General features: G+C 41.3%; 1 protein-coding gene and 1 pseudogene across 1 annotated transcript; both read right to left on the bottom strand.

The window, feature by feature from the left end:
• Positions 1-102: 102 nt before the first annotated feature.
• Positions 103-3831, bottom strand: LOC112251016 (annotated as a pseudogene).
• A 13762-nt stretch (positions 3832-17593) lies between these two features.
• Positions 17594-21463, bottom strand: LOC112251017 (torsin-1A). The gene is made up of 7 exons (XM_024421626.2): positions 21299-21463; positions 20832-21098; positions 20299-20421; positions 19936-20201; positions 19207-19382; positions 18977-19101; positions 17594-18324 (listed from the first exon to the last, which is right to left on the bottom strand). The coding sequence occupies exons 2-7, from the start codon at positions 20995-20997 to the stop codon at positions 18077-18079; spliced, it is 1104 nt and encodes a 367-aa protein (XP_024277394.1). The 5' UTR covers positions 20998-21098; positions 21299-21463; the 3' UTR covers positions 17594-18076.
• Between the last annotated feature and the right edge of the window lie 4140 nt (positions 21464-25603).

Genomic DNA, 25603 nt, shown 5'->3' on the forward strand with positions numbered 1-25603 from the left:
TGCAACGCTGCAAATTTATCCAGGGGAAGGTGGAGTTACCCTCAAATTACGCGACACACGGTGAGCGTTATAGAATATATAAGAATGAGACAAAACAATAAATTGAGTCACTTCCTTTATGTTGCATTATTGGAGAGTAATCTGTATAAGAACTTCTTCCTTCCACAATAAAATGAAAACAGCCTCCCCATACATAGTCTAAAATGTTTAACAGGGTCAACTTCCAATCAGCATTGGGACAAGTCTTTAAGGTAGAGCAGTGCAGAAACATTGACATTAAATCAGAGGGAAAAAAAAAAAAAATCCAATTTAAAAAAAAAAACATTTCCCCCAAAATGAACATATCAATGGTCAGGCATCACACTCCTGCTTTAGATCATCTTAACAGTTGTATGTATGCAGTCTGATCTTTGTTATTTTCAATTTAAAAAATAGGTGCATTTGATTTAAGGTAGCTTGAGTAGTTAGTAAAAACTGCCTACCCAATACACAGAGTGACCCCATGAGTGCTGAAAATAATCTGCAGAAAAGAATAGTCAGTAGACTTTCACACCATAGCCAAAACAGTTGAGAGACACACCATCCTAATGCCATATACATGTTTGGGGTACAAGCACCTACCAGACATCAGGTAGCACAGACTCAACAAAAATGTCAGATTAAAAAAGAAAAATGCATTGAGGTAAACATTGTCAGGAAATTTGAGATGGTCAATATACTTAACAATGTAGTTAGCAGAAGAACATTGTTTTCAGAGATGAGATTCAAATTGTTGTAAACTTCACTTTCAAAAACAATTACTGGATGTCACTGCTAAAAAAAAACCTCAACAATAAATCTTCAACCAAATCTCAACTCCTATAGATTATCAACATAACATGGAAACATTACTAATTGCTGTCCTTAGTTTTCACCCCTTCCCTTGTGATGTAGGCAAAACAATAGCTACCCATTTGTTTTGGGGGAGAAGCATCAATCATTAACGGAAAGGCCAACAAAGCCCCATCTTCAGCCTTGCGCCAATGGATCATAGTAGACAGGGTTCCTTTTCAGAAGTTCCGGTTTACAACTCATCTTTGTGTTTAGAGTCAGTTTCTTCATCCTCTTCTCCCTCCTTTTTATTAATCTCTTCTGCATCCCGTTTCTCTCCTCTTCCTGACTGTCCATCATCATCTTTTCAGGGTCCTGTGCAGACAGCAAAAAAATTATTGACAGGGTAGGAGACGATGCACACATCACCTCTTAGAGAGGGCATATTATAATGACAACTCAATCTAAACATAACTGGTAAAGTTGATGGTATATCACAAAAAAAGGAGACCATCGACTTACCTTCGTTGCACCCCATGTCTCGTTCCCTACTTCTTCTGCAAGCTGTGTCATTGAGAAAATTGTCAAAAATAGTCCCCGACTTCACCTATAAAATGATAAAGGGTCATTGGTTGAGATTTAAATAAACATTCACTTTTATTTTTTTTTAAAGTCAAAAGAATAGTAAAAGTTAAACACTACACACCATGTTACATTAATCAAGGATTAGAGAGTCAGTCACTCTACCTGCCACATATCCAATCACCCCCATGCTGGCATATTTCAAGGTCAGCAGTGTAGTCAATTTCAGGGTTCACCCATTTCCCCTTGTAGGCAGGATTGTCAATCTGTTTGGGCTTCCACTCCCCCTGGGAAAAACAATGTCAGAAAGTGCTTAGTTCCCTGTGCAAAAGTATTTTTTCCCCCACTATGTATCCAAGTAAATAGGCAAATTAGTAAAAATGGCAAGACCACATTTCACCAAGTGTAGTACATTCACACCAAATCCTTGTGGCCACAAGTACAAACGACTGTGGAGGCCTACCTTATAGTCAGGGTCCGTGACCATGGGAGGCTCCCAGTCACCATCCATCTCATCGTTCCAGTCATCAGGCTTCTTGGCATCAGGGTCAGGGATAGTCTCAGCCACATCCCAGTCCTAAAGGAAACAGTGGCTTAATAATGTCACCTGCATTTTCTACAGAAAATGAAGTGTTCTCATGCATTCATGCAGTCTTGTTAACATGCCTCTGGTTTCTTGTCTTCAGGATCATCAATGTTCTCTCTCATCCCAGTCATCTGGCTTCTCAGAATCAGGGTCCTTAATCTTCTTGGGGGGGAAGGAAGTCCCAGTCCTCCTCTAGGCTTCCAGACTCAACTTTCTTGTTGTCGTTCTCCACCTCGTAGGTGTTATCCGGATTGACTACCAGTGTGTACATGTGGGTATATTCATCATCCTAGGGAACACACAAAACAAGTTACTGCATGCAAAAAGAAAATAATGTTTCTTTAACTTCTTTAAGGCCAATACTTTTAAAACATAATACTGAGAAAAAGGTGGGATAGCAAAAATGTTCAACAGATAAGATGGTGAAGCTCATGTATTTATTATCTAACTTACCATTGACTAGAAAATATAGCAGAATTGCTTATGGACAAAAGGGCTTCTCAGCACTTTCTTAGTGCCTGGACCACAGATGTCTGGACCGAAGACAGCCAAAACACAGACACAGGAATTTAACTTCACACTGCCAATAGTATGTGGTGTAAAGTAGCCAGGCAACTCAAGACAGTGAGACAAACACGGGGAACAATACCTAGGGGACTCTCAAAACAGAAAGTAATGTGACAAGTGAGTCATAACCTACTTTCCAATGTTCCCAGTTACAAATAGGATGTTTATACTTACCAAACATGTTGTTTGTGGATTCTCCATGCATTTACTCCTGGTTGAGATCAGCTGGGAAACACTTGAGGTAGCCTCCACCACAGTCAATGTTCTGTTCATGTTTCACAGTAAACTGGATTACCAGTGGCTGGTCTTTGTTGCTGACGGACTCAAAGCGGGAGGATGCAGAGTGAAAGTGAGCATCCTGGCTGGTTTGAAGGCCTGAAATGTTTTAAACGCTCAAGAAATACTCATATCAAGTGTCAACCTATTGAGAAACAGCTAGACGCACCAGATTCTATTGCTGGAGCCTAAATGGCAAAATGACAGAGGAACCTTTGTCTTTGTCAACGTCGCCATAGAATTTCCCAGCAGTGAGAACAAACTTCCCATAGTCTGACTTGTGTTTAGATTCCACCCATCAGCTTTTCCAGGCATCTGCAAAATGTTATTCAAAAGTCAGGTGTAAGTAAGTCACCTGAGTAATGAGGGCATAGCCACTCGGGCAAGGGCCATGTACCTGTGTAGTTAATCTGGGAAAAGAGCAGAGGGAGTGCATGCAACCCATTGATGGTGTTTTGGAGGAGTAATCACTAAATCAGAACATGTCAGCTAAATGTGAATTACATTTTGAGCATGTCAAGCTGATATTGCATAAAGTGAGCAGGCTATGAAATTGTGTCTCTGTGACACTCATCCAACATATGACATGTAGTCCAATCACCACATTTCAAATGTCGAACCCCCCACAAAAAAAAAACAGGAAGGTTCAGTATTTATTCAGAACTTACCCCCATCTTCAAATTGTTCTCGGAAATAAATGGAGGACTCAGCAAATAGTGATACGATCGATACGGCCATCAAAACCATCGACAGGGTTGTCATTTCAGCTTGCTAAAAAAAACACCCTCTAAAATAGAAAATGTAATTAACAAAGTAAATAAATACCATACATTTTATAGACACTAAATCTAGCAGTAAAACTAGCTATGGCTAGTTACACGCTATATTGGTCAAAATCCTGACCTCAAATGCTGTACTTACTGCAAGCCCCAAACGCTGCTGATGGTCTCTCGTTTCCGAACAGATGTCTGGTTTTCATTGGATAGCAGCTCCAGGAGGAAGCGTAACAACCTTTAACCAATCGAATTAATTGAAAAAAAGCATGGGACAAATCGTTTCAGCCAATGCCAGCTGACCACGCGTTTGCTTCACAAACGCCCCTCAGTAGTGGAATGGGTAGGTGGTCTATATTATCTCTCGCACGGCGCCCGGGGTAAGAGAGAGCAGAGTTTGCACGAATGCAGTAGAATGGGTAGGAAAAAAACACGCCACACACCCGCCAGCTGCGATAAATCATGTGCACCTTCTGTGATTCTGGTAGTAGTTTTTCTTTTTTTTTTTTATAAAGCGATTTAAAATATACAATATAGAAAAACAAACGGAGTATAGAACATAGTATACAAACAATGGTAAGGGGAATAAAGACAATACATTATTTAAAGTCCTTGTGAAACTTACGAACTTCAACGTTTTGATTGCTTTTTTGTTTTGAGAAGAAATTGTGTTAATATTTTTGTTCAATTTCATAAAAAAAGAATAAGAGGCTTTTGACTCAAATGTACATTTATGAATATGGATTTTAGCTAAAATAACAATGAGGTTACTTAAGAAGAAAGGCTTTGCATATACATTAATATACTTTGTAAACCAAATATCACATTTTCAAGTAGAAGGGAAATATTTGCATGTATTTGATCTAAAACAAATCTTATAATATCTTGCCACAGCTTCCAGGTAAAAGAGCAATACCAATTTGTTAGTAGTTGTTAATTACAGGAGGTATAAAAAACATGTTTTTTTTCTTTCTTAAAAAAAAAAAACTTTTCAAGATAATGTTTAGTAGTGTAGCACTTATGGATTAATTTAGAATAAATATCTTTAATCTCATTAGTTAAAAGACATTTCTGAGAAAGAGACCAAAAAAAAGAAAGGCCATTCTAGAAAGACATGAGGTATGGGACTGAAACAACATCAAATCAAATCAAATCCAATCCAATTTTATTTGTCACATACACATGGTTAGCAGATGTTAATGCGAGTGTAGCGAAATGCTTGTGCTTCTAGTTCCGACAATGCAGTAATAACGAACAAGTAATCTAACTAACAATTCCAAAAAACTACTGTCTTATACACAGTGGTCACATACACATGGTTAGCAGATGTTAATGCGAGTGTAGCGAAATGCTTGTGCTTCTAGTTCCGACAATGCAGTAATAACGAACAAGTAATCTAACTAACAATTCCAAAAAACTACTGTCTTATACACAGTGTAAGGGGATAAAGAATATGTACATAAGGATATATGAATGAGTGATGGTACAGAGCAGCATAGGCAAGATACAGTAGATGATATCGAGTACAGTATATACATATGAGATGAGTATGTAAACCAAGTGGCATAGTTAAAGTGGCTAGTGATACATGTATTACATAAGGATACAGTCGATGATATAGAGTACAGTATCTACGTATGCATATGAGATGAATAATGTAGGGTAAGTAACATTATATAAGGTAGCATTGTTTAAAGTGGCTAGTGATATATTTACACAATTTCCCATCAATTCCCATTATTAAAGTGGCTGGAGTAGAGTCAGTGTCATTGACAGTGTGTTGGCAGTAGCCACTCAATGTTAGTGGTGGCTGTTTAACAGTCTGATGGCCTTGAGATAGAAGCTGTTTTTCAGTCTCTCGGTCCCAGCTTTGATGCACCTGTACTGACCTCGCCTTCTGGATGACAGCGGGGTGAAAAGGCAGTGGCTCGGGTGGTTGATGTCCTTGATGATCTTTATGGCCTTCCTGTAGCATCGGGTGGTGTAGGTGTCCTGGAGGGTAGGTAGTTATTTCACATTGAAATAGAGCATATATTTTCCGAATGTTGTTCAAAACAGAAGGAGAGAAATCTATATTGCCTGCTGTCAGCTGTATCAAGAGAAGGTAAAGAAGAGGGGATAGATTTGGCTACATCCCTAAAAAGTACAATAACTCCAGAGGGGATTGCATCTCGAATCCCACCGTACCTTCTCCAGTGTGCAATCTGGTTTCCGAGCCGGTCACAGGTGCACCTCAGCCACGCTCAAGGTACTAAACGATATCATAACCGCCATTGATAAAAGACAGTACTGTGCAGCCGTCTTCATCGACCTTGCCAATGCTTTCGACTGTCAATTACCATATTCTTATCGGCAGACTCAGTAGCCTCGGATTTTCTAATGACTGCCTTGCCTGGTTCACCAACTACTTTGCAGACAGAATTCAGTGTGTCAAATAGGAGGGCATGCTGTCCGGTCCTCTGGCAGTCTCTGTGGGGGTGCCACAGGGTTCAATTCTCGGGCCGACTCTTTTCTCTGTATATATCAATGATGTTGCTCTTGCTGCGGGCGATTCCCTGATCCACCTCTACGCAGACGACACCATTCTGTATACCTCCGGCCCATCCTTGGGCACTGTGCTATCTAACCTCCAAACGAGCTTCAATGCCATACAACACCCCTTCCGTGGCCTCCAACTGCTCTTAAACGCTAGTAAAACCGTTCGCTGCCTGAACCCGCATGCCCGACTAGCATCACCACCCTGGATGGTTCTGACCTAGAATATGTTGACATCTATAAGTACCTAGGTGTCTGGCTAGACTGTAAACTCTCCTTCCAGACTCATATCAAACATCTCCAATCTAAAATCAAATCTAGAGTCTGCTTTCTATTCCGCAACAAAGCCTCCTTCACTCACGCCGCCAAACTTACCCTAATAAAACTGACTATCCTACCGATCCTCGACTTCGGCGATGTCATCTACAAAATAGCTTCCAATACTCTACTCAGCAAACTGGATGCAGTTTATCACAGTGCCATCCGTTTTGTCACTAAAGCACCTTATACCATCCACCACTGCGACCTGTATGCTCTAGTCGGCTTGCCCTCGCTACAATATTCGTCGCCAGACCCACTGGCTCCAGGTCATCTACAAGTCCATGCTAGGTAAAGCTCCGCCTTATCTCAGTTCACTGGTCACGATGGCAACACCCACCCGTAGCATGCGCTCCAGCAGGTGTATCTCACTGATCATCCCTAAAGCCAACACCTCATTTGGCCGCCTTTCATTCCAGTTCTCTGCTGCCTGTGACTGGAATGAATTGCAAAAATCGCTGAAGTTGGAGACTTTTATCTCCCTCACCAAATTCAAACATCTGCTATCTGAGCAGCTAACCGATCGCTGCAGCTGGACATAGTCTAACGGTAAATAGCCCACCCAATTTGACCTACCTCATCCCCATACTGTTTATATTTATTTACTTTTCTGCTCTTTTGCACACCAATATCTTTACCTGTACATGACCATCTGATCATTTATCACTCCAGTGTTAATCTGCAAAATTGTAATTATTCGCCTACCTCCTCATGCCTTTTGCACACAATGTATATAGACTCTTTTTTTCTACTGTGTTATTGACTTGTTAATTGTTTACTCCATGTGTAACTCTGTGTTGTCTGTTCACACTGCTATGCTTTATCTTGGCCGGGTCGCAGTTGCAAATGAGAACTTGTTCTCAACTAGCCTACCTGTTTAAATAAAGGTGAAATAAAAAATCAATCAAAAACTACAGCAAATTCCTTTGGAGTGATCAGTATTTTATGAAAGCTAAAAATTCAGCATAATTAAATAAAATACCATTGAGGAGTTGAATCACCAATATAATATTGTTTCGGGAAACATTATTAAAAAAACAAGGACTTGCCTTTGTATAATATATCTCCATAGTTGCAGATAAAATATTTGTGGGGAGAAAAATTGTGCTTGTAGATCAAAGACCATGCTAAAAGGGAAGGAAATTATGGAAATTAAATAAATTAGTTGGTATTTTTTCAATACTGTAGAAATTTGAGGCCACCTAAATGAGAAAAAACATACTGAGAGATAAAATTACATATAGAGGTAGGATTATTCAGGAGTTGCTTAATCCAATTCATCTTTAAAGTGTTATTCAAGAGGGAAAATCAAGAAAATTGAGACCACCCTCTTCACAAGTATTCATAATGGCAGATTTTTTTGATATAATGTGTCCTGTTCTTCCATACAAAATAAAAAAGTATCTTGCTTATCTGATTGAGGGCATATCACAGTTTTTAACTGGCAACATACCAGATGCTTTAGATAATGAATGAATCCCATTAAGCACAGTTGGAATCTGAGATTAATAATTTAAGAAGAGGGTGGTGTCATCCGCTAACTGACTAATAATCTCCCTGTCTGCAATATAAATACCCTTTAAAACACTTGTCTTGATATGAGAAGTAATAAACTGTGTGGCTAATAGAAAAAGATCAGGTGAAATTGGACACCCTTGTCTGTACCCTGAATGAATTCAAACCTTGGAGAGGTACATGCTTTCAATTTGATAGAGATATTATCATATGTATACAGAGCTTTAATAATTTGACAAAATACAGTAGCTCTCCAAAGCCACATTTTTTAAGGGCATAAAATGTAATGTTCTACTGTATCAAAGGCTTTCTAAAAATCCTAAAATAGTATAAAACTCTCATCAGAGAACACATGAGTAATCTATGATCTCTAATATCAGTCTGACATTATTCTAGATTACTAGTCTATTTTTCATAAACTCATATTTTACATTGGAAAATTATACTTTACATGCTTGTATAATTAAGTCACTATTTTACCTCCATAGAGTTTTTAATAAACCCTGACTGGGTCTCCTCTATAATGGCATCCAAAACAGCCCTTAATCATTTAGCAAGGATAAGTTCTGGCCTGGTTTAGATCTTATCTGTCGGAAAGATATCAGTTTGTCTCTGTGAATGGTTTGTCCTCTGACAAATCAACTGTAAATTTCGGTGTTCCTCAAGGTTCCGTTTTAGGACCATTATTGTTTTCACTATATATTTTACCTCTTGGGGATGTCATTCGAAAAACATAATATTAACTTTCACTGCTATGCGGATGACACACAGCTGTACATTTCAATGAAACATGGTGAAGCCAGAAAAAATTGCCCTCGCTAAAAGTCTGTGTTTCAGACATAAGGAAGTGGATGGCTGCAAATGTTCTACTTTTAAACTCGGACAAAACAGAGATGCTTGTTCTAGGTCCCAAGAAACAAAGAGATCTTCTGTTGAATTTGACAATTAATCTTAATGGTTGTACAGTCATCTCAAATAAAACTGTGAAGGACCTTGGCGTTACTCTGGACCCTGATCTCTCTTTTGACGAACATATCAAGACTGTTTCAAGGACAGCTTTTTTCCCTCTACGTAACATTGCAAAAATCAGAAACTTTATGTCCAAAAATGATGCAGAAAAATGAATCCATGCTTTTGTTACTTCTAGGTTAGACTACTGCAATGCTCTACTTTCCGGCTACCCGGATAAAGCACTAAATAAACTTCAGTTAGTGCTAAATACGGCTGCTAGAATCCTGACTAGAACAAAAAAAATGGATCATATTACTCCAGTGCTAGCCTCCCTACACTGGCTTCCTGTTAAGGCAAGGGCTGATTTCAAGGTTTTACTGCTAACCTACAAATAATTACATGGGCTTGCTCCTACCTATCTCTCTGATTTGGTCCTGCCGTACATACCTACACGTACGCTACGGTCACAAGACGCAGGCCTCCTAATTGTCCGTAGAATTTCTAAACAAACAGCTGGAGGCAGGGCTTTCTCCTATAGAGCTCCATTTTTATGGAATGGTCTGCCTACCCATGTGAGAGACATAGACTCTTAAAGGTCTAAACCTTTAAGTCTTTACTGAAGACTCATCTCTTCAGTGGGTCATATGATTGAGTGTAGTCTGGCCCAGGAGTGTGAAGGTGAACGGAAAGGCTCTGGAGCAACAAACCGCCCTTGTTGTCTCTGCCTGGCCGGTTCCCCTCTTTCCACTGGGACTCTCTGCCTCTAACCCTATTACAGGGGCTGAGTCACTGGCTTACTGGTGCTCTTTCATGCCGTCCCTAGGAGGGGTGCGTCACTTGAGTGGGTTGAGTCACTGATGTGATCTTCCTGTCTGGGTTGGCGCCCCCCCTTGGGTTGTGCCGTGGCGGAGATCTTTGTGGGCTATACTCGACCTTGTCTCAGGATGGTGAGTTGGTGGTTGAAGATATCCCTCTTGTGGTGTGGGCTGTGCTTTGGCAAAGTGGGTGGGGTTATATCCTTCCTGTTTGGCCCTGTCCGGGGGTATCATCGGATGGGGCCACAGTGTCTCCTGACCCCTCCTGTCTCGGCCTCCAGTATTTATGCTGCAGCAGTTTATGTGTCGGGGGGCTAGGGTCAGTTTTTTATCCTTATCCGGTGTCCTGTGTGAATTTAAGTATGCTCTCTTTAATTCTCTCTTTCTCTCTCTCTCTCGGAGGACCTGAGCCTTAGGACCATGTCTCAGGACTACCTGGCATGAAGACTCCTTGCTGTCCCCAGTCCACCTGACCGTGCTGCTGCTCCAGTTTCAACTGTTCTGCCTGCGGCTATGAAATCCTGACCTGTTCACCGGACGTGTTACTTGTCTCAGACATGCTGCTTTCAACTCTATAGAGACAGGAGTGGTAGAGATCCTCTTAATGATCGGCTATGAAAAGCCAACTGACATTTACTCCTGAGGTGCTGAATTGCTGCACCCTCGACAACTACTGTGATTATTATTATTTGACCCTGCTGGTCATTTATGAACATTTGAACATCTTGGCCATGTTCTGTTATAATCTCCACCCGGCAGAGCCAGCAGAGGACTGGCCACCCCTCATAGCCTGGTTCCTCTCTAGGTTTCTTCCTAGGTTTTGGCCTTTCTAGGGAGTTTTTCCTAGCCACCGTGCTTCTACACCTGCATTTCTTGCTGTTTGTGGTTTGAGGCTGGGTTTCTGTACAGCACTTTGAGATATCAGCTAATGTAAGAAGGGCTATATAAATACATTTGATTTGACAAGCGCTATTAGCTTATAATAGTTACTTAAAAGGCAAATTGGACACTGATTATCAATGAGTAACAAGTATTTTTTAGGTTTAGGAGTTAGAGTGATTAAACCTTGCGTTAGAGTGGGAGGGAGTGCTTCATTGGCTGTACTTCAGAGTTCACTTCCAATAGAAAGAAGGCCAATTCTTTGGAAAAACTTCTGCAGAATTCTGTTGATGGTAGTATTACCATCAACCCCAGGGGATTTGTTCAGTTGAAAGTGATCAATAGCCTCTATAATTTCCTCTAAGGAGATGGGATTATCACATAATTCCTGATCAGAAGAATCAATAGACACAACATTTCCAAGAGAATCAAAGAACAGAGCTGCAGACTCCTCACACTACCTAGAGGTGTAAAACATTGGCACAGTAGTTGGCAATTGTCCTAGATCATATTATTCACCTTTAACTGTTCAAAAGAGTTAGTTTTAGAGTGAACTTTCTCCAGTCTGAAAAAATAAGCAGAGTTCTGCTTTCCTCCTTGATGAAAGCACCCTCTTCTCCTGTTCCTTAATTAACTCTGCTTTATCTGTATCTGAAAGACTATTAGGTCTCTGGAAGAGCAAATCTTCGCAAGATCACTGCTATTTTCTCTTAAATATTTAGCCATTACAAACTTTAGAACTTCCCAGTTTGTTCTTTGGAGACTTTCACTCTGGACCTTATTCCAAAAAGGTATAATGCATCCTATGATATCAAATTAGACTATTTCATCTTTTAATATGGAGCTATTAAGTTTCCATTATAAAGCCTTGCACTGACTATCATTAAAGGGAAATATTTGAGCTTGTATGCAAATAGCTCTATGGTCTGTTATAGGCATGTCAAGAATATGAACAGAAACATCCTTTCGTAAGCCCTCTGAAACCATCCAACTGTCAATACATAAACATCTAGTACATGTTTTGTTACACCAGATATAGGATCTCTCAACCGAAAACGTCTCATTCCATTTATCCACTAGATCCAACTTCTGCATAAATACTCTGAGCGCACAGATTCAACATCGACAAATGTAGTTTTGATTCACAGAAAATTCACCAGTTGCAAGTTTAGTAAATGAGTCGCATTCATTCTGAAATGTAGCATGCTTGCAAATCTTATTGAATTTATTCACATATTAACTTACATGTTTGGAAGTGTTGTATTTATTCACACATGTTATGAGCTCGTGTTGTATTTATTCTCAAAAGAAGTTCCATGTTTGCAAATGTTTTTTGCAACTACAAACTCAGTATACAGGTACAACTCATATTTTACATGCTTGTATAATTAATTCACTCTTTTACCTCCATAGAGTTTGGCTAGGTGCCAGCAGAACTGAAGCATGCTGATGGGAATCAACTGAGGTGAAATAATCAGCCCACAATTTATTATGAGTGCAGGTTTTAGATTCACAGTAAACTGACTCAAATTAATCAAGGATGCTTTATTAGTCTAAAGTAACTTACAATCCATCTGGCACAGCATACTTTCTCTTTCTTTTGCAGCCACTTTGTTTGCCTGATCTGAGAGACAACTTTTTTTCTTTTTTTTTTTTACACACACAATAATCTGGACAGAGGTCATTAAATAGCAGAAATTATGGAGGACGACACTATCATAAATCATATCCTATTCATAACGCAACCTCACAGTTTCTTACAAAACCAAAAATGTGCAGTCAATATGCTAACACTTTTTACAATGACGGAAAAACAGGCAGTAAAATGTACAGCACATGTACAGACAATGGAACACTTAGAAAAACTTGATATGTATGTACTTGCTAATTATAATTAGGAGGTGTATTGTGCAAGTAACACATAAAAATGGACAAAAAAAAAGCATCAAAACATCATTGGAATAATCAGATTATAATAATGGGCTCCTGAGTGCCGCAGCGGTCTAAGGCACTGCATCTCAGTGCAAGAGGCATCACCCCAGTCCCCGGATCAGCTAGATTCATTGATCAGACCAGCTAGATCTACTGTCTCTATTATATTTTGACAGACCAGGTAGATCTACTGTCTCTATTGAGATGTTTCTACAACACGATTGGAGTCCACCTGTGGTAAATTCAATTGATTGGACATGTTTTGGAAATGCACACACCTATCTATATAATGTCCCACAGTTGACAGTGCATGTCAGAGCAAAAACCAAGACATGAGGTCAAAGGGATTGTCCGTAGAGCTCCGAGAAAATGTATGCATCATTGAAATCCCCAAGAACACTCCATCATTCTTAAATGGAAGAAGTTTGGAAACACCAAGACTCTTCCTAGAGCTGGCTGCCCGGCCAAACTGAGCAATCGGGGAGAAGGGCCTTGGTCAGGGAGGGGACCAAGAACCCGATGGTCACGCTGACAGAGCTCCAGATTTCTTCTGTGGAGATAGAACCTTCCAGAAGGACAACCATCCCTGCAGCACTCCACCAATCAGGCCTTTATGGTAGTGGCCAGACGGAAGCCACTTCTCAGAAAAAGGCACATGACAGCCCGCTTGGAGTTTGCCAAAAGTCACCTAAAGGACTCTGAGAAAAAAGATAATTTGGTCTGTTGAAACCAAGATTGAACTCTTTGGCCTGAATGCCAATTCTGGAGGAAACCTGGCACCATCCCTACGGTGAAGCACGGCGGCAGAATTATGCTGTGGGGATGTTATTCAGTGGCAGGGACTGGGAGACTAGTCAGGATCGAGGGAAAGATGGTCGACCTCTAGTACAGAGAGATCCTTGATGAAAACCTGCTTCAGAGCCCTCAGGACCTCAGACTGGGGTGAAGGTTCACCTTCCAACAGGACAACAACCCTAAGCACACAGACAAGACAGCGCAGGAGTGGGTTCAGGACCATTCTCCGAGTGTCCTTTAGTGGCTCAGCCAGAGCCCGGACTTTAACCTGATCTTTGGAGAAACCTGAAAATAGCCGTGCAGCGCTGCTCCCCATCCAACCGGACAGATCGAGAGAGAAGAATTGGAAAAACTCCCCAAATACAGGTGTGCCAAGCTTGTACCATCATTTCCAAGAAGACTCAAGGCTGTAATCGCTGCCAAAGGTGCTTCAACAAGGTACTGAGGAAAGGGTCTGAATACTCATTGAAAATAAGAATTTGTTCTTAACCGACTTGCCTGGTTAAATAAAGGTAAAATAAAAATAATAAAAAATGAGATTTTTATTTTTAAGGAATGTGCAACATTCTTTTTTCATTATGGGGTATTGTGTGTAAATTGATGAGGAAAAAAGCTATTTAATACATTTTAGAATAAGACTGTAACGTTAAATTTGGGTAAAAATTCAAGGGGTCCGAATAATTTCCGAATGCACTGTAGTTCCGTAACCATTTCAACAATAAGCAGTTGCCTGTACAATTGCACATCAATACTACTTTCTTCAAACCTGAATTGTAATTATTGAACAGGTTATAAATTATTTTAAGTGATGTCACACTGTTAACCTGTAAATATTTAATCAACCTGTAAAACAAGTCATCTCTATACAATTCTAGAATAATCATTAACATGCCCTTCAAAAGTTAATTTAATTATATTTAGTCTAGTTTGCTGCAATTTACAGTATTTCTTCCTTTGCATTGAATGTACCTACCACTGCTTAAGCAGATAGTTGTAATATATCATCAGTACCAACAAAACAAAAGGATATACAGTACCACACAAAAGTTGACACACCGACTAATTCAGGGGTTTTTCTTTATTTTGACTATTTCCTACATTGAAGAATAATAGTGAAGACATCAAAACTATGAAATAACACATACGGAATCATGTAGTAACCAAAAAAAGTGTTAACAAATACAAATTATTTTATATTTGAGATTCTTCAAAGTAGCCACCCTTTGCCTTGACAGATTTGCACACTCTTGAATTCTCTCAACCAGCTACACCTGGAAAGATTATCCAACACTCTTGAAGGAGTTCCCACATTTGCTGAGCACTTGTTGGCTGCTTTTCCTTCAGTCTGCGGTCCAACTCATCCCAAACCATCTCATTTGGGTTGAGGTTGGGTGATTGTGGAGGCCAAAGCATCCTCACACCATCACACCTCCTCCTCCATGATTCACGGAGTCTAATGTACATTGCTTGTGTTTCTTGGCCCAAGCAAGTCTCTTTTTTTAAATTGGTGTCCTTTAGAGGTGGTGTCTTTGCAGCAATTCGACCATGAAGGTCTGGTTCACGCAGTCGCCTTTGAACAGTTGATGTTGAGATGTGTCTGTTACTTGAACTCTGTAAAGCATTTATTTATGCTGCAATCTGAGGTGCAGTTAACTCTACATCAAATAAAATTGTATTGGTCACATACACATGGTTAGCAGATGTTTCTGCGAGTGTAGTGAAATGCTTGTGTTTTTAGTTCCGACAGTGCAGTAATATATATAACAAGTAAACTAACAATTCCACCACAACTACCTAATACACACAAATCTAAGTAAAGGGATGGAATAAGAATACATATATATATATATATATATATATGAGCGATGACCGAGCAGCATAGGCAAGATGCAGTAGATGGTATAAATTACAGTATATACATGAGATGAGTAATGCAAGATATGTAAACATTATTGAAGTGCCATTATTAAAGTGACTAGTGATCCATTTATTAATGTGGCCAAGGATTTCAAGTCTGTATGTAGGCAGCAGCCTCTCTGTGTTAGTGATGGCTGTTTAACAGTCTGATGGCCCTGAGATAGAAGCTGTTTTTCAGTCTCTCGGTCACAGCTTTGATGCACCTGTACTGACCTCGCCTTCTGGATGATAGCGGGATGAACAGGCAGTGGCTCGGGTGGTTGTTGTCCTTGATGATCTTTATGGCCTTCCTGTGACATCGGGTGGTGTAGGTGTCCTGGAGGGCAGGTAGTTTGCACCCGGTGATGCGTTGGGCAGACCACACCACTCTCTGGAGACCCTTGCAGTTGTGGGCGGTGCAGTTTCCGTACCAGGCAGTGATACAGCCAGACAGGATGCTCTCAATTGTGCATCTGTAAAAGTTTGTGAGGGTTATAGGTGACAAACCAAATTTCTTTAGCCTCCTGAGGTTGAATAGGTGCTGTCTTCGCCACACTGTGTGTGTTGGTGGACCATTTCAGTTTGTCCGTGATGTGTACGCAAAGGAACGCACCTTCTCCACTGCTGTCTCGTCGATGTGGATAGGGGGGTGCGCCCACTGCTATTTACTGAAGTCTACAAACATTAACTTTGTTTTGTTGACGTTGAGTGAGAGGTTGTTTTACGGACACCACACTCTCGAGTGCCCTCACGTCCTCCCTGTAGGCTTTCTTGTTGTTGTTGGCAATCAAACCCACTACTGTTGTGTCGTCTGCAAACTTGATGATTGAGTTGGAAGCGTGCATGGCCACGCAGGCATGGGTGAACAGGGAGTACAGGAGGGGGCTGAGCACACACCCTTGTGGGGCCCCAGTGTTGAGGAACAGCAAAGTGCAGATGTTGTTTCCTCCCTTCACCACCTGGGGGCGGCCCGTCAGGTAGTCCAGGACCCAATTGCACAGGGCGGGGTTGAGACCCAGGGCCTCAAGCTTAACGATGAGCTTGGAGGGTACTATGTTGTTGAATGCTGAGCTGTAGTCAATGAACAACATTCTTACATAGGTATTCCTCTAGTCCAGATGGGATAGGGCAGTGTGATGGCAATTGCATCATCTGTGGACCTATTGGGGCAGTAAGCAAATTAAAGTGGGTCCTTGGTGGCAGGTAAGGTGGGGGTGATATGATCCTTGACTCGTCTCTCAAAGTACTTCATGATGACAGAAGTGAGTGCTACGGGGAGATAGTAATTTAGTTGTGTTACCTTAGCCTTCTTGGGTACAGGAACAATGGTGGCCATCTTGAAGCATGTGGGGACAGCAGACAGGGATAGGGAGAGATTGAATATGTCCGTAAACACACCAGCTAGTTGGTCTGCACCATGCTCTGAGGACACGGCTAGGGATGCCGTCTGGGCTGGCAGCCTTGCGAGGGTTAACACGTTTAAATGTCTTACATCGGCCACCGAGAAGGAGAGGGGGGGACCGATGCAACCCTTGCCAAATTTCATCTTCCTTGTTATCTAGAGACTGGACATTGGCGAGTAATATAATCGGAAGCGGTGGGTGGTGTGCAAGCCTCCAAAGTCTGACCAGGAGGCTGCTCCGTCTACCTCTTCTGCGGAGACGTTGCTTTGGGTCGGCCTCTGGAATGAGATCCAACGCCCTGGGTTGCAGTGCAAACAAAGGATCCGCTTCGAGAAAGTCATATTCCTGGACGTAATGTTGGTAAGTTGCCGTCGCTCTGATATCCTCTATTTCTTTCCGGCTGTATGTAATAACACTAAAGATTTTCTGGCCTAACAACGTTAAAAAAATTTAAAAAAAAAAAAAAAACTGAAATACTGTATTGTTTCCTAAGGACTAGAGGTGTGATGACCCTCTGTCGGCGCCATCTTGATAGCGCTAATGAACTTATCCTCTTCAACAGAGGTAGCTCTGGGTCTTCCTTTCCTGTGGCAGTCCTCATGAGAGCCAGTTTCATCATAACACCTAATGGTTTTTGAAACTGCACTTGAAGAAACTTTCAAAGTTCTTGACATTTTCCAGATTGACTGACTTTTATGTCATTCCTCTTTTCTTATTTGATCTGTTCTTGCCATAATATGGACTTGGTCTTTTACCAAATAAGGCCATCTTCTGTATACCACCCCTACCATGTCACAACACAACTGGTTGGCTCAAACGCATTAAGGGAAAAAAATCCACAAATTAACTTTTAACAAGGCACACCTGTTAATTAAAATGCATTCCAGGTGACTACCTCATGAAGCTGGTTGAGAGAATTGCAAGAGTGTGCAAAGCTGTCATCAAGGCAAAGGGTGGCTACTTTGAAGAATCAAATATAATTTGATTTTTAACACTTTGGCTTACTACATGATTCCATATGTTATTTCAGAATTTTGATGTCTTCACTATTATTCTACATATATTATATGTATTCTATTATGTAGGAAAAAAAGTACAAATAAAGAAAAACCCTTGAATGAGTAGGTGTGTCCAAACATTTGACTGGTACTGTACATGCAAATAATAATACTAGAGTTGACCTGAGCTTCACGTAAAAATAATTGCATAAAAATTGTCTAATGAGGAAGTGGAAAATGCACTCTAAAATCTCTTCGTTATCAGATTGAATCTTACTATAGCCAGATGCTCTATGCTTCCTTTCTTGGCAGTGTAGGGTGAAGAGTGGGCATACCACATGTTCGATTGACATGTGCCATTGCAGAAATGTTCAATGTGTCAGGACATACTTTTTCCTTTTTGCCAAAACACTGTTCATGTGTTTCCTGGGTTGCATTGGTCTGTTTAGGGTAGGAAGAAATTGATCCTCTGTGGTATGGATTTGCAGCCTTGGGCAGAGAACAGCCTCTCCTCCTTGGGTGTATATAGCATGGCCTTCGCCACTTCGTCCAGCGTTCCCTCGTCTGGCTCCAGACCCCGCGCTGCATAGGCATCACGGGCACAGAGCTTGACATGACGGTACTCCAGAGGTAGGAAGGGCACAAAGAAGTCAATAAGGTGACCTGACATCAGTTCACTCTGTGCAAAGCCTCCTGGAAAGCAGACAAACTGGTAAATCCACAATTCGAGAAAGGTATTTTACATCAAAACATGTTATGTAATTCAAAATGTTTTAATCTATTTCTAATTAGTATTCTGTATTTTGCAAACTATTTGTTTTTGTGTTAACAGTGTAGTAGCGTTTATGAGAAAAACATCTTCAATCTTGCTCTGTGAAAAATGTATTTACAGTGCATTTGGAAAGTGTTCCCGGACTTGAACCCGATCAAACATTTCTGGAGACCTGAATATAGCTGTGCAGCGACTCTCCCCATCCAACCTGACAGAGAAGAATGGGAGAAACTCCCCAAATACAGTTGTGCCAGCCAAGATTGTGGCTTAATACCCAAGAGGCTTTAATCGCTGCCAAAGGTGATTCAACAAAGTACTGATTAAAGGGTCTGAATACTTACGTAAATGTGATGTTTAGTTTATTTATTTGATAAATTTGCAAAAATGTATAAAAAACTGTTTTTGCTTTGTCTTTATGTAGATTGACAAGGGAAAATAAACAATTTTAATCCATTTTAGAATAAGGCTGTAATGTAACAAATGTGGAAAAAGTAAAGGGGTCTAAATACTTTCCAAATGCTCTATACCTAAAACCTGAGAATGAGTGTGTGATTGTAAAGCCACTGTTGGTACCTTGAGAATCCATAGCTTCAGCACGTAGCCGGTGTTCCAAGTCCTCCATCCCAATGTCCTCTCTGTTTTGCCCTGAGTGCCAGAAGTCCAAGGCCACATCGTTGACGGTGGTCGTACCTATATTACTACAAATAATTATTACAACATATCTTGATTAGGGTCAGTTGGGTTTCCTTACATGAGTTAGTGGAAGAGGCCTCTCAATAATTTAAAGGGTATATATGGCTAACCTGAGGAATAAGAAGACAGCCCTCCTATAGCTGACCCCATCCACATTGTCATAATGGTCCATATAGGGCTTGATAGCATCTATAAGGCCGGGGTGCAGTTTCTCAGCTTCATCAAAGATGAAAAGTGTCTGTGGGCAACGCAGCACCATGTCCCGGATAGCTTCTCTGAGCTGGCCCTGGAAAGAGAGTGCTATGGTGAGCACAAAAATATCACCTCTCACTCATTCCCATTTAAGACAGATGTGCAATATATTCACGAGATTAAAATATGCACAAGCATTCCATGTATTATTCTACATTTTTTATCCACAAAAAATGGCACTCAATAATTTGTATAAGTATAATAAGTTTGGACATACTATTGTATATTTGTTTAATTCCTACTTTGGTCAAGATCGAGTTGTGTAATTGAATCAATTGCATCACTATCATTTTGAAATATTATGCAATTTAACATTGAGTTTATAGTTGGTTGGAAGGGTGCCTAGCTGGTGTGAGTTCCAATAACTTTTATTTAGGTGGTGACCTGGAAAATGTCAAAGTTAACATTTTATTTTTAAACTAAATATTTAGGTAGTTCTACTCCATGAATGTTGACAATGCATGGCAATAAAACAGGGACTCAAAAGATTAATTATATAATCTATTAACCCATATTCACAACATAGTTCTGTTCTGCACATGTTCCTGGCAGAGAGGAGTCATGTATGTACCAACAGCTAGGCTCACCTTGTACGTGTCCACTAGTCTGGCATGGGGGAAATGGAATGGGGCGATGAACAGACGCACACACTCGCTCTTCACCCCGTCCCGGTACAAGTTGTCAGCTACAATCCGGGTCACAAAGTTCTTGCCCGTGCCGGAGCAGCCATGGAAGGAGAGGGTCAATGGCTTATTGGATTCAGGGTTACTGATGAAGCCCTGCACAGCCTTCAGAACCACTGATTGGGCAAGGTGCTGCCCATGAAGCTTTAGCTGTAGATCACTAGCCAGACCTGAAACAAAACATCAAAATGAGCACTGCACAAAAAATGACATAGCTGGTGGAACATGCATTACTATAAATATTGCCTCAATATGACTTAATCTTACCTGTAATATTATTTGTTATCCGACAATCCCCTGATTCACAGCACTGTCCCAGGCTGCAATACCACTGTGACAGCAAACTGATATAGTCTTGAGGGAATGCTGCCCATAGGTCCCTAGTAGGTACTAAAATGGCCACACAAATGTACAGTGTACACGTGTAATGCAGAGTTAGACATAGCTGTTGCAATCATTTAAACAACACTATCATTTCTGCTCAAGGCAAGTTTGCAAGGGAAAATGCTAACGCTTTTACATATCCTCACCGGATAATAAATTAAATAAGACATTCCCTCTATGTTTGAATGAACTAGATAATCATCGTTGCTTACGATCTCTGCATTGTAATAAAAATAGTTTTGTCCTGTGTAAAAACGAATTTATGCCTTACAAATAATTCCTATGGACAGTCAGTGACAAGAACAAGCTCCAGTGCGTCTGTTTCCCAGACTTGGAATTACGGCCTCAAATTTTGATATTTCTACAGAAAACATTGTTTTTTTTAAAAACTTGTAGAAAATAAATTAACACCATACCTTGCTGAGTCGCATCATCTTGATTCTGTTGACACTCCCCTTCCCATATATTACAATAAATATAATTGAAATAATACGTAGATACATTAGAAATACTTTCAAATTGAAAGAAATCTGCCTTTGCAGAAACAGCCCAAAATATGGGCAATAGTGGGTAGAAGAACATCAGTGACGCCGTAAATTTGCGATTATAAGAGAGTGGTCGTTAATGATGGCATTCTTCAAACCTCTGTCCATTCAAACCTGTCATACTATGGAGCGAAATATCTGCCAAAAGATGGAATGTACGTATCGTTAGAAAATCCATATCTAAATTGTTAGGATAGTAAGAAAAGCAATGCGTGAAACATGTAACGTAAACGTTACATTTAATCTGTGAACATGCAAAACACCATATTACGATTACGGACTAACATTTTAGGCTTGAACAAATCTTGTTGTGTTGCAATAATGATGTACTATAATACCTTTCACAGTTGGAGATTTCATCTCATCCCCCCCCCAAAAAAACCGTACACCAAACGGCCTGTAAGGAGTGCTACGCGAACAAACATAACACAGTATAGAAAAAACGGAAGTCAGGTAAACCGGAAAGAGGTATCCTGTACGTTTTCAAGTTAAAAGTTTCCCTTCTATATTGCTCCTTAGTTAAGTTTACTTCACAATTAGGTATTGTTGTGAATTGTGAGATATTACTGCACTGTTGGAGCTCGGAACACAAGCATTTCGCTACACCCGCAAATATGCTAAATATGTGTATGTGACCAATACAATTTGATTTGATTATGCCTACAACAGTGAAGTTTCAGTCCGCTAAGCATATCTCTACAGCATTGGCATCTACCAGGAATAAAAAAAAATAATAGCTGTTTAGTGATGGGTGGTTATTGTCCTTGATGATCTTTTTGGCCTTCCTGTGACATCGGGAGGTGTAGGTGTCCTGGAGAGCAGGTAGTTTACCCCCGTTGGGCAGACCGCACCACCCTCTGGAGAGACTTACGGTTGTGGGCGGAGCAGTTGCCATACCAGGTGGTGATACAGCCCGACAGGATGCTCTCGATTGTGCATCTGTAAAGGTTTGTGAGTGTTTTTGGTGACAAGCTGAATTTCTTCAGCCTCCTGAGATTGAAGAGCGCTGCTGCGCCTTCTTCACCGGGTGGACCATTTTAGTTTGTCTGTGATGTGTACACAGAGGAACTTCAACTTTTCCACCTTCTCCACTACTGTCCCGTCGATGTGGATAGGGGGGTGCACCCTCTGCTGTTATATTTGTCAGATATTCAAGCCCCTTGGGTGCTGCCATAGAGTTACAATAGAAGTGCCCATCCAAGAACGCTCAAGGTCAGTGGCCACAGATAAAATGAAGCCAAATCACGTTATATCTACAGTAGCTTTGATTGAACTGTCAACATCATACTTTCAACATTTTTCATGAATCAAGTCGACAATCTATTTGCAAATCCTTTTTAATCCTTGTCATATGAAGAGAAATAATGAAGAGAAATTATAGATAAAACGTATCGGTGCTCATCGGCCATTGGACATAAACATTACACAAGTCACGAATTTAACAATGAGTGGTTTGTTATGAGTGGAGTCTGCCACGAGCACAGTCAGTGTAGTCAGCTCAGCTATCCCCATTAAGACCATGTCTGTGCCTCGATCTAGGTTGGGCAAAACTAAAAATGGCAGTGTTCGCTTTAGCAATCTCACTAGAATAAAGACCTCCTCCATTCACAATAGCAAATTTCAATTTACAAAAAAGAAAACGACTGTGTTTTCATCTTTTGAGCGTCTAGTCATGAAATTTATACAGCCTACTCAATCACTTTTTATAGTTACTGTTTACAGGCCTCCTGGACCATATACAGCGTTCCTCACAGAGTTCCCTGAATTCCTATCGGACCTTGTAGTCATGACAGATAATATTATAATTCTTGGTGACTTTAATATTCACGTGGAAAAGTCCACAGACCCACTCAAAGGCTTTTGGAGCCATCATCGACTCAGTGGGTTTTGTCCAACATGTCTCTGGACCTACTCACTGTCACAGTCATACTCTGGACCTAGTTTTGTCCCATGGAATAAATGTTGTGGATCTTAATGTTTTTCCTCATAATCCTGGACTATCGGACCATCATTTTATTACGTTTGCAATCGCAACAAATAATCTGCTCAGACCCCAACCAAGGATCATCAAAAGCGGTGCTATAAATTCTCAGACAACCCAAAGATTCCTAGATGACCTTCCAGACTCCCACCACCTACCCAAGGACGTCAGAGTAAAAAAAAAAATCAGTTAACCACCTAACTGGGGCACTCAATTTAACCTTGCGTAATACTCTAGATTCAGTCGCACACCTAAAAACATTTGTCATAAGAAACTAGCTCCTTGGTATACAGAAAATACCCGAGCTCTGAAACAAGCTTCCAGCAAATTGGAACGGAAATGGCGCCATAAACGTCTCTCTAGCCACCGGATGTGTACCAAACTCACTAAAAGTGGCAGTAATAAAACCTCTCTTGAAAAAGACAAACCTTGACCCATAAAATATGAAAAACTATCGACCAATATCGAATCTCCCTTTCCTCTCAACATATTTTGAGAAAGTAGTTGCGCATTCCTGAAGATGAACAATGTATACGAAACGCTTCAGTCTGGTTTTAGACCCCATCATAGCACTGAGAATACACTTGTGAAAGTGGTAAATTACATTTGAATGGCGTCAAACCAATGCTCTGCATCTGTCCTCGTGCTCCTAGACCTTAGTGCTGCTTTTGATACAATCGATCACCACATTCTTTTGGAGAGATTGTAAACCCAAATTGGTCTATACGACAAGTTTTAGTCTGGTTTAGATCTTACCTGTTTGTCTCTGTAAATGGTTTGTCCTCTGACAAATCAACTGACAAATTAACATGTTGGTGTTCGTCAAGGCTCCGTTTTAGGACCACTATTGTTTTCACTATATATTTTACTTGTCTCTTCCAAGATGGCGTAGCAGTCAGACTTCTTTGTCCTGTCGTGTCCCTTGTATATATATTTTTATATATTTTTCATCCCATATCTTTTAAAAATATTTTCTTAAACCTCAACTTCAAAATACTCTCCTACAACCCGCCTACAACCTGTTTTTTAATTTTTAATTTCTATTTACTTCGGATCTGGAATCCCTCAACTGAAGCTAGTCAGCTAACTAGCGACCAGCAAACCACTACTGCTAACGGTCATCAGCTAACCTTTAGCTCGGAAAGCTCTCGCCAGTTCGTACAACGTGACTCAAACCAGAGCATAACGGACCTATTTTTTTCTCCATATCACTGGATTCCTACCGCAAACTCTTAACATTTATATCTGGATCTTCGCAACTAGCACTCTTGGGCTACAATATCCGGACCCCTTCTACTGCCGGTATGGGGCACGGAACCCCGCCGATCCTCAACGACTGGAATACCGACATAATTTGCCCGAGGATTCCAACAGGCCCCTCAGGCGTGACGTCCGCTGAAGGCCCATTCTGCTAACCGTGGCCTCCTAGCTACCTAGAGCTACTTGGAACCCAACTAATCCATGACTGGTCTATCAACATCACCGCACGAAGAGGCAAAAACAGAAATACCTCCATCGCGACGTCCCCCAAAGGCCCGTCTGCGAACTTGCTAGCCGCGGTCTGCTAACTGCTAGCCGCGGTCTGCTAACTGCGAGCCCCGGTCTGCTAACTGCGAGCCCCGGTCTGCTAACTGCGAGCCCCGGTCTGCTAACTGCGAGCCCCGGTCTGCTAACTGCGAGCCCCGGTCTGCTAACTGCGAGCCCCGGTCTGCTAACTGCGAGCCCCCGGTCTGCTAACTGCTAGCTTGCTTGCCAACCGCTAGCTTGCTTGCCAACCCCGGTCTGCTAACTGCTAGCTTGCTTGCCAACCCCGGTCTGCTAACTGCTAGCTTGCTTGCCAACCCCGGTCTGCTAACTGCTAGCTTGCTTGCCAACCCCAGCCTGCTAACTGCTAGCTTGCTTGCCAACCCCGGCCTGCTAACTGCTAGCTTGCTTGCCAACCCCGGCCTGCTAACTGCTAGCTTGCTTGCCAACCCCGGCCTGCTAACTGCTAGCTTGCTAACTGCCTAGCTTGCTTGCCAACCCCGGCCTGCTAACTGCTAGCTTGCTTGCCAACCCTGGCCTGCTAACTGCTTGCTTGCTTGCCAACCCCGGCCTGCTAACTGCTTGCTTGCTTGCCAACCCCGGTCTGCTAACTGCTTGCTTGCTAACCCCGGCCTGCTAACTGCTAGCTTGCTTGCCCCGTATGGCTAACTGCTAACTTGTTATCCCCGGCCTACTAACTGTCTGAATCGCTGTGTCCCCAGCCTGCCCAACCACTCACTGGACCCATATGATCACTTGGCTACGCATGCTTCTCTCTAATATCAATATGCCTCGTCCATTACTGTCCTGGTCAGTAATTACGGTCTCATTTCACTGTAGAGCCTCTAGCCCTGCTCAAATATGCCTTAACCAACCGTGTTGTTCCACCTCCTACATATGCGATGACATCACCTGGTTTAAACGTCTCTACAGACTATATCGTTCTCATCATTACTCAATGCCTAGGTTTACCTCCAATGTACTCACATCCTACCTTACCTTTGTCTGTACACTATGCCTTGAATCTATGCTATTGTTCCCAGAAACCTGCTCCTTTTTACTCTCTGTTCCGAACGTGCTAGACGGCTAGTTCGTATAGCCTTTAGCCGTACCCTTATCCTACTTCTCCTCTGTTCCT

This window comes from Oncorhynchus tshawytscha, linkage group LG05 (genome assembly GCF_018296145.1).
Source record: "Oncorhynchus tshawytscha isolate Ot180627B linkage group LG05, Otsh_v2.0, whole genome shotgun sequence".
Taxonomy (NCBI): domain Eukaryota; kingdom Metazoa; phylum Chordata; class Actinopteri; order Salmoniformes; family Salmonidae; genus Oncorhynchus; species Oncorhynchus tshawytscha.

Bases quoted from the DNA above. Each gene is read 5' to 3' on its own strand.
- LOC112251017 (XM_024421626.2), bottom strand. From the start codon at position 20,997: ATGTTCTTCTACCCACTATTGCCCATATTTTGGGCTGTTTCTGCAAAG. The intron at 20,202-20,298 runs GTAAGATTAAGT...GTTTTGTTTCAG, and splicing joins GATAACAAATAATATTACAG to GTCTGGCTAGTGATCTACAG. The intron at 19,102-19,206 runs GTTAGCCATATA...AATTATTTGTAG, and splicing joins GCTGTCTTCTTATTCCTCAG to TAATATAGGTACGACCACCG.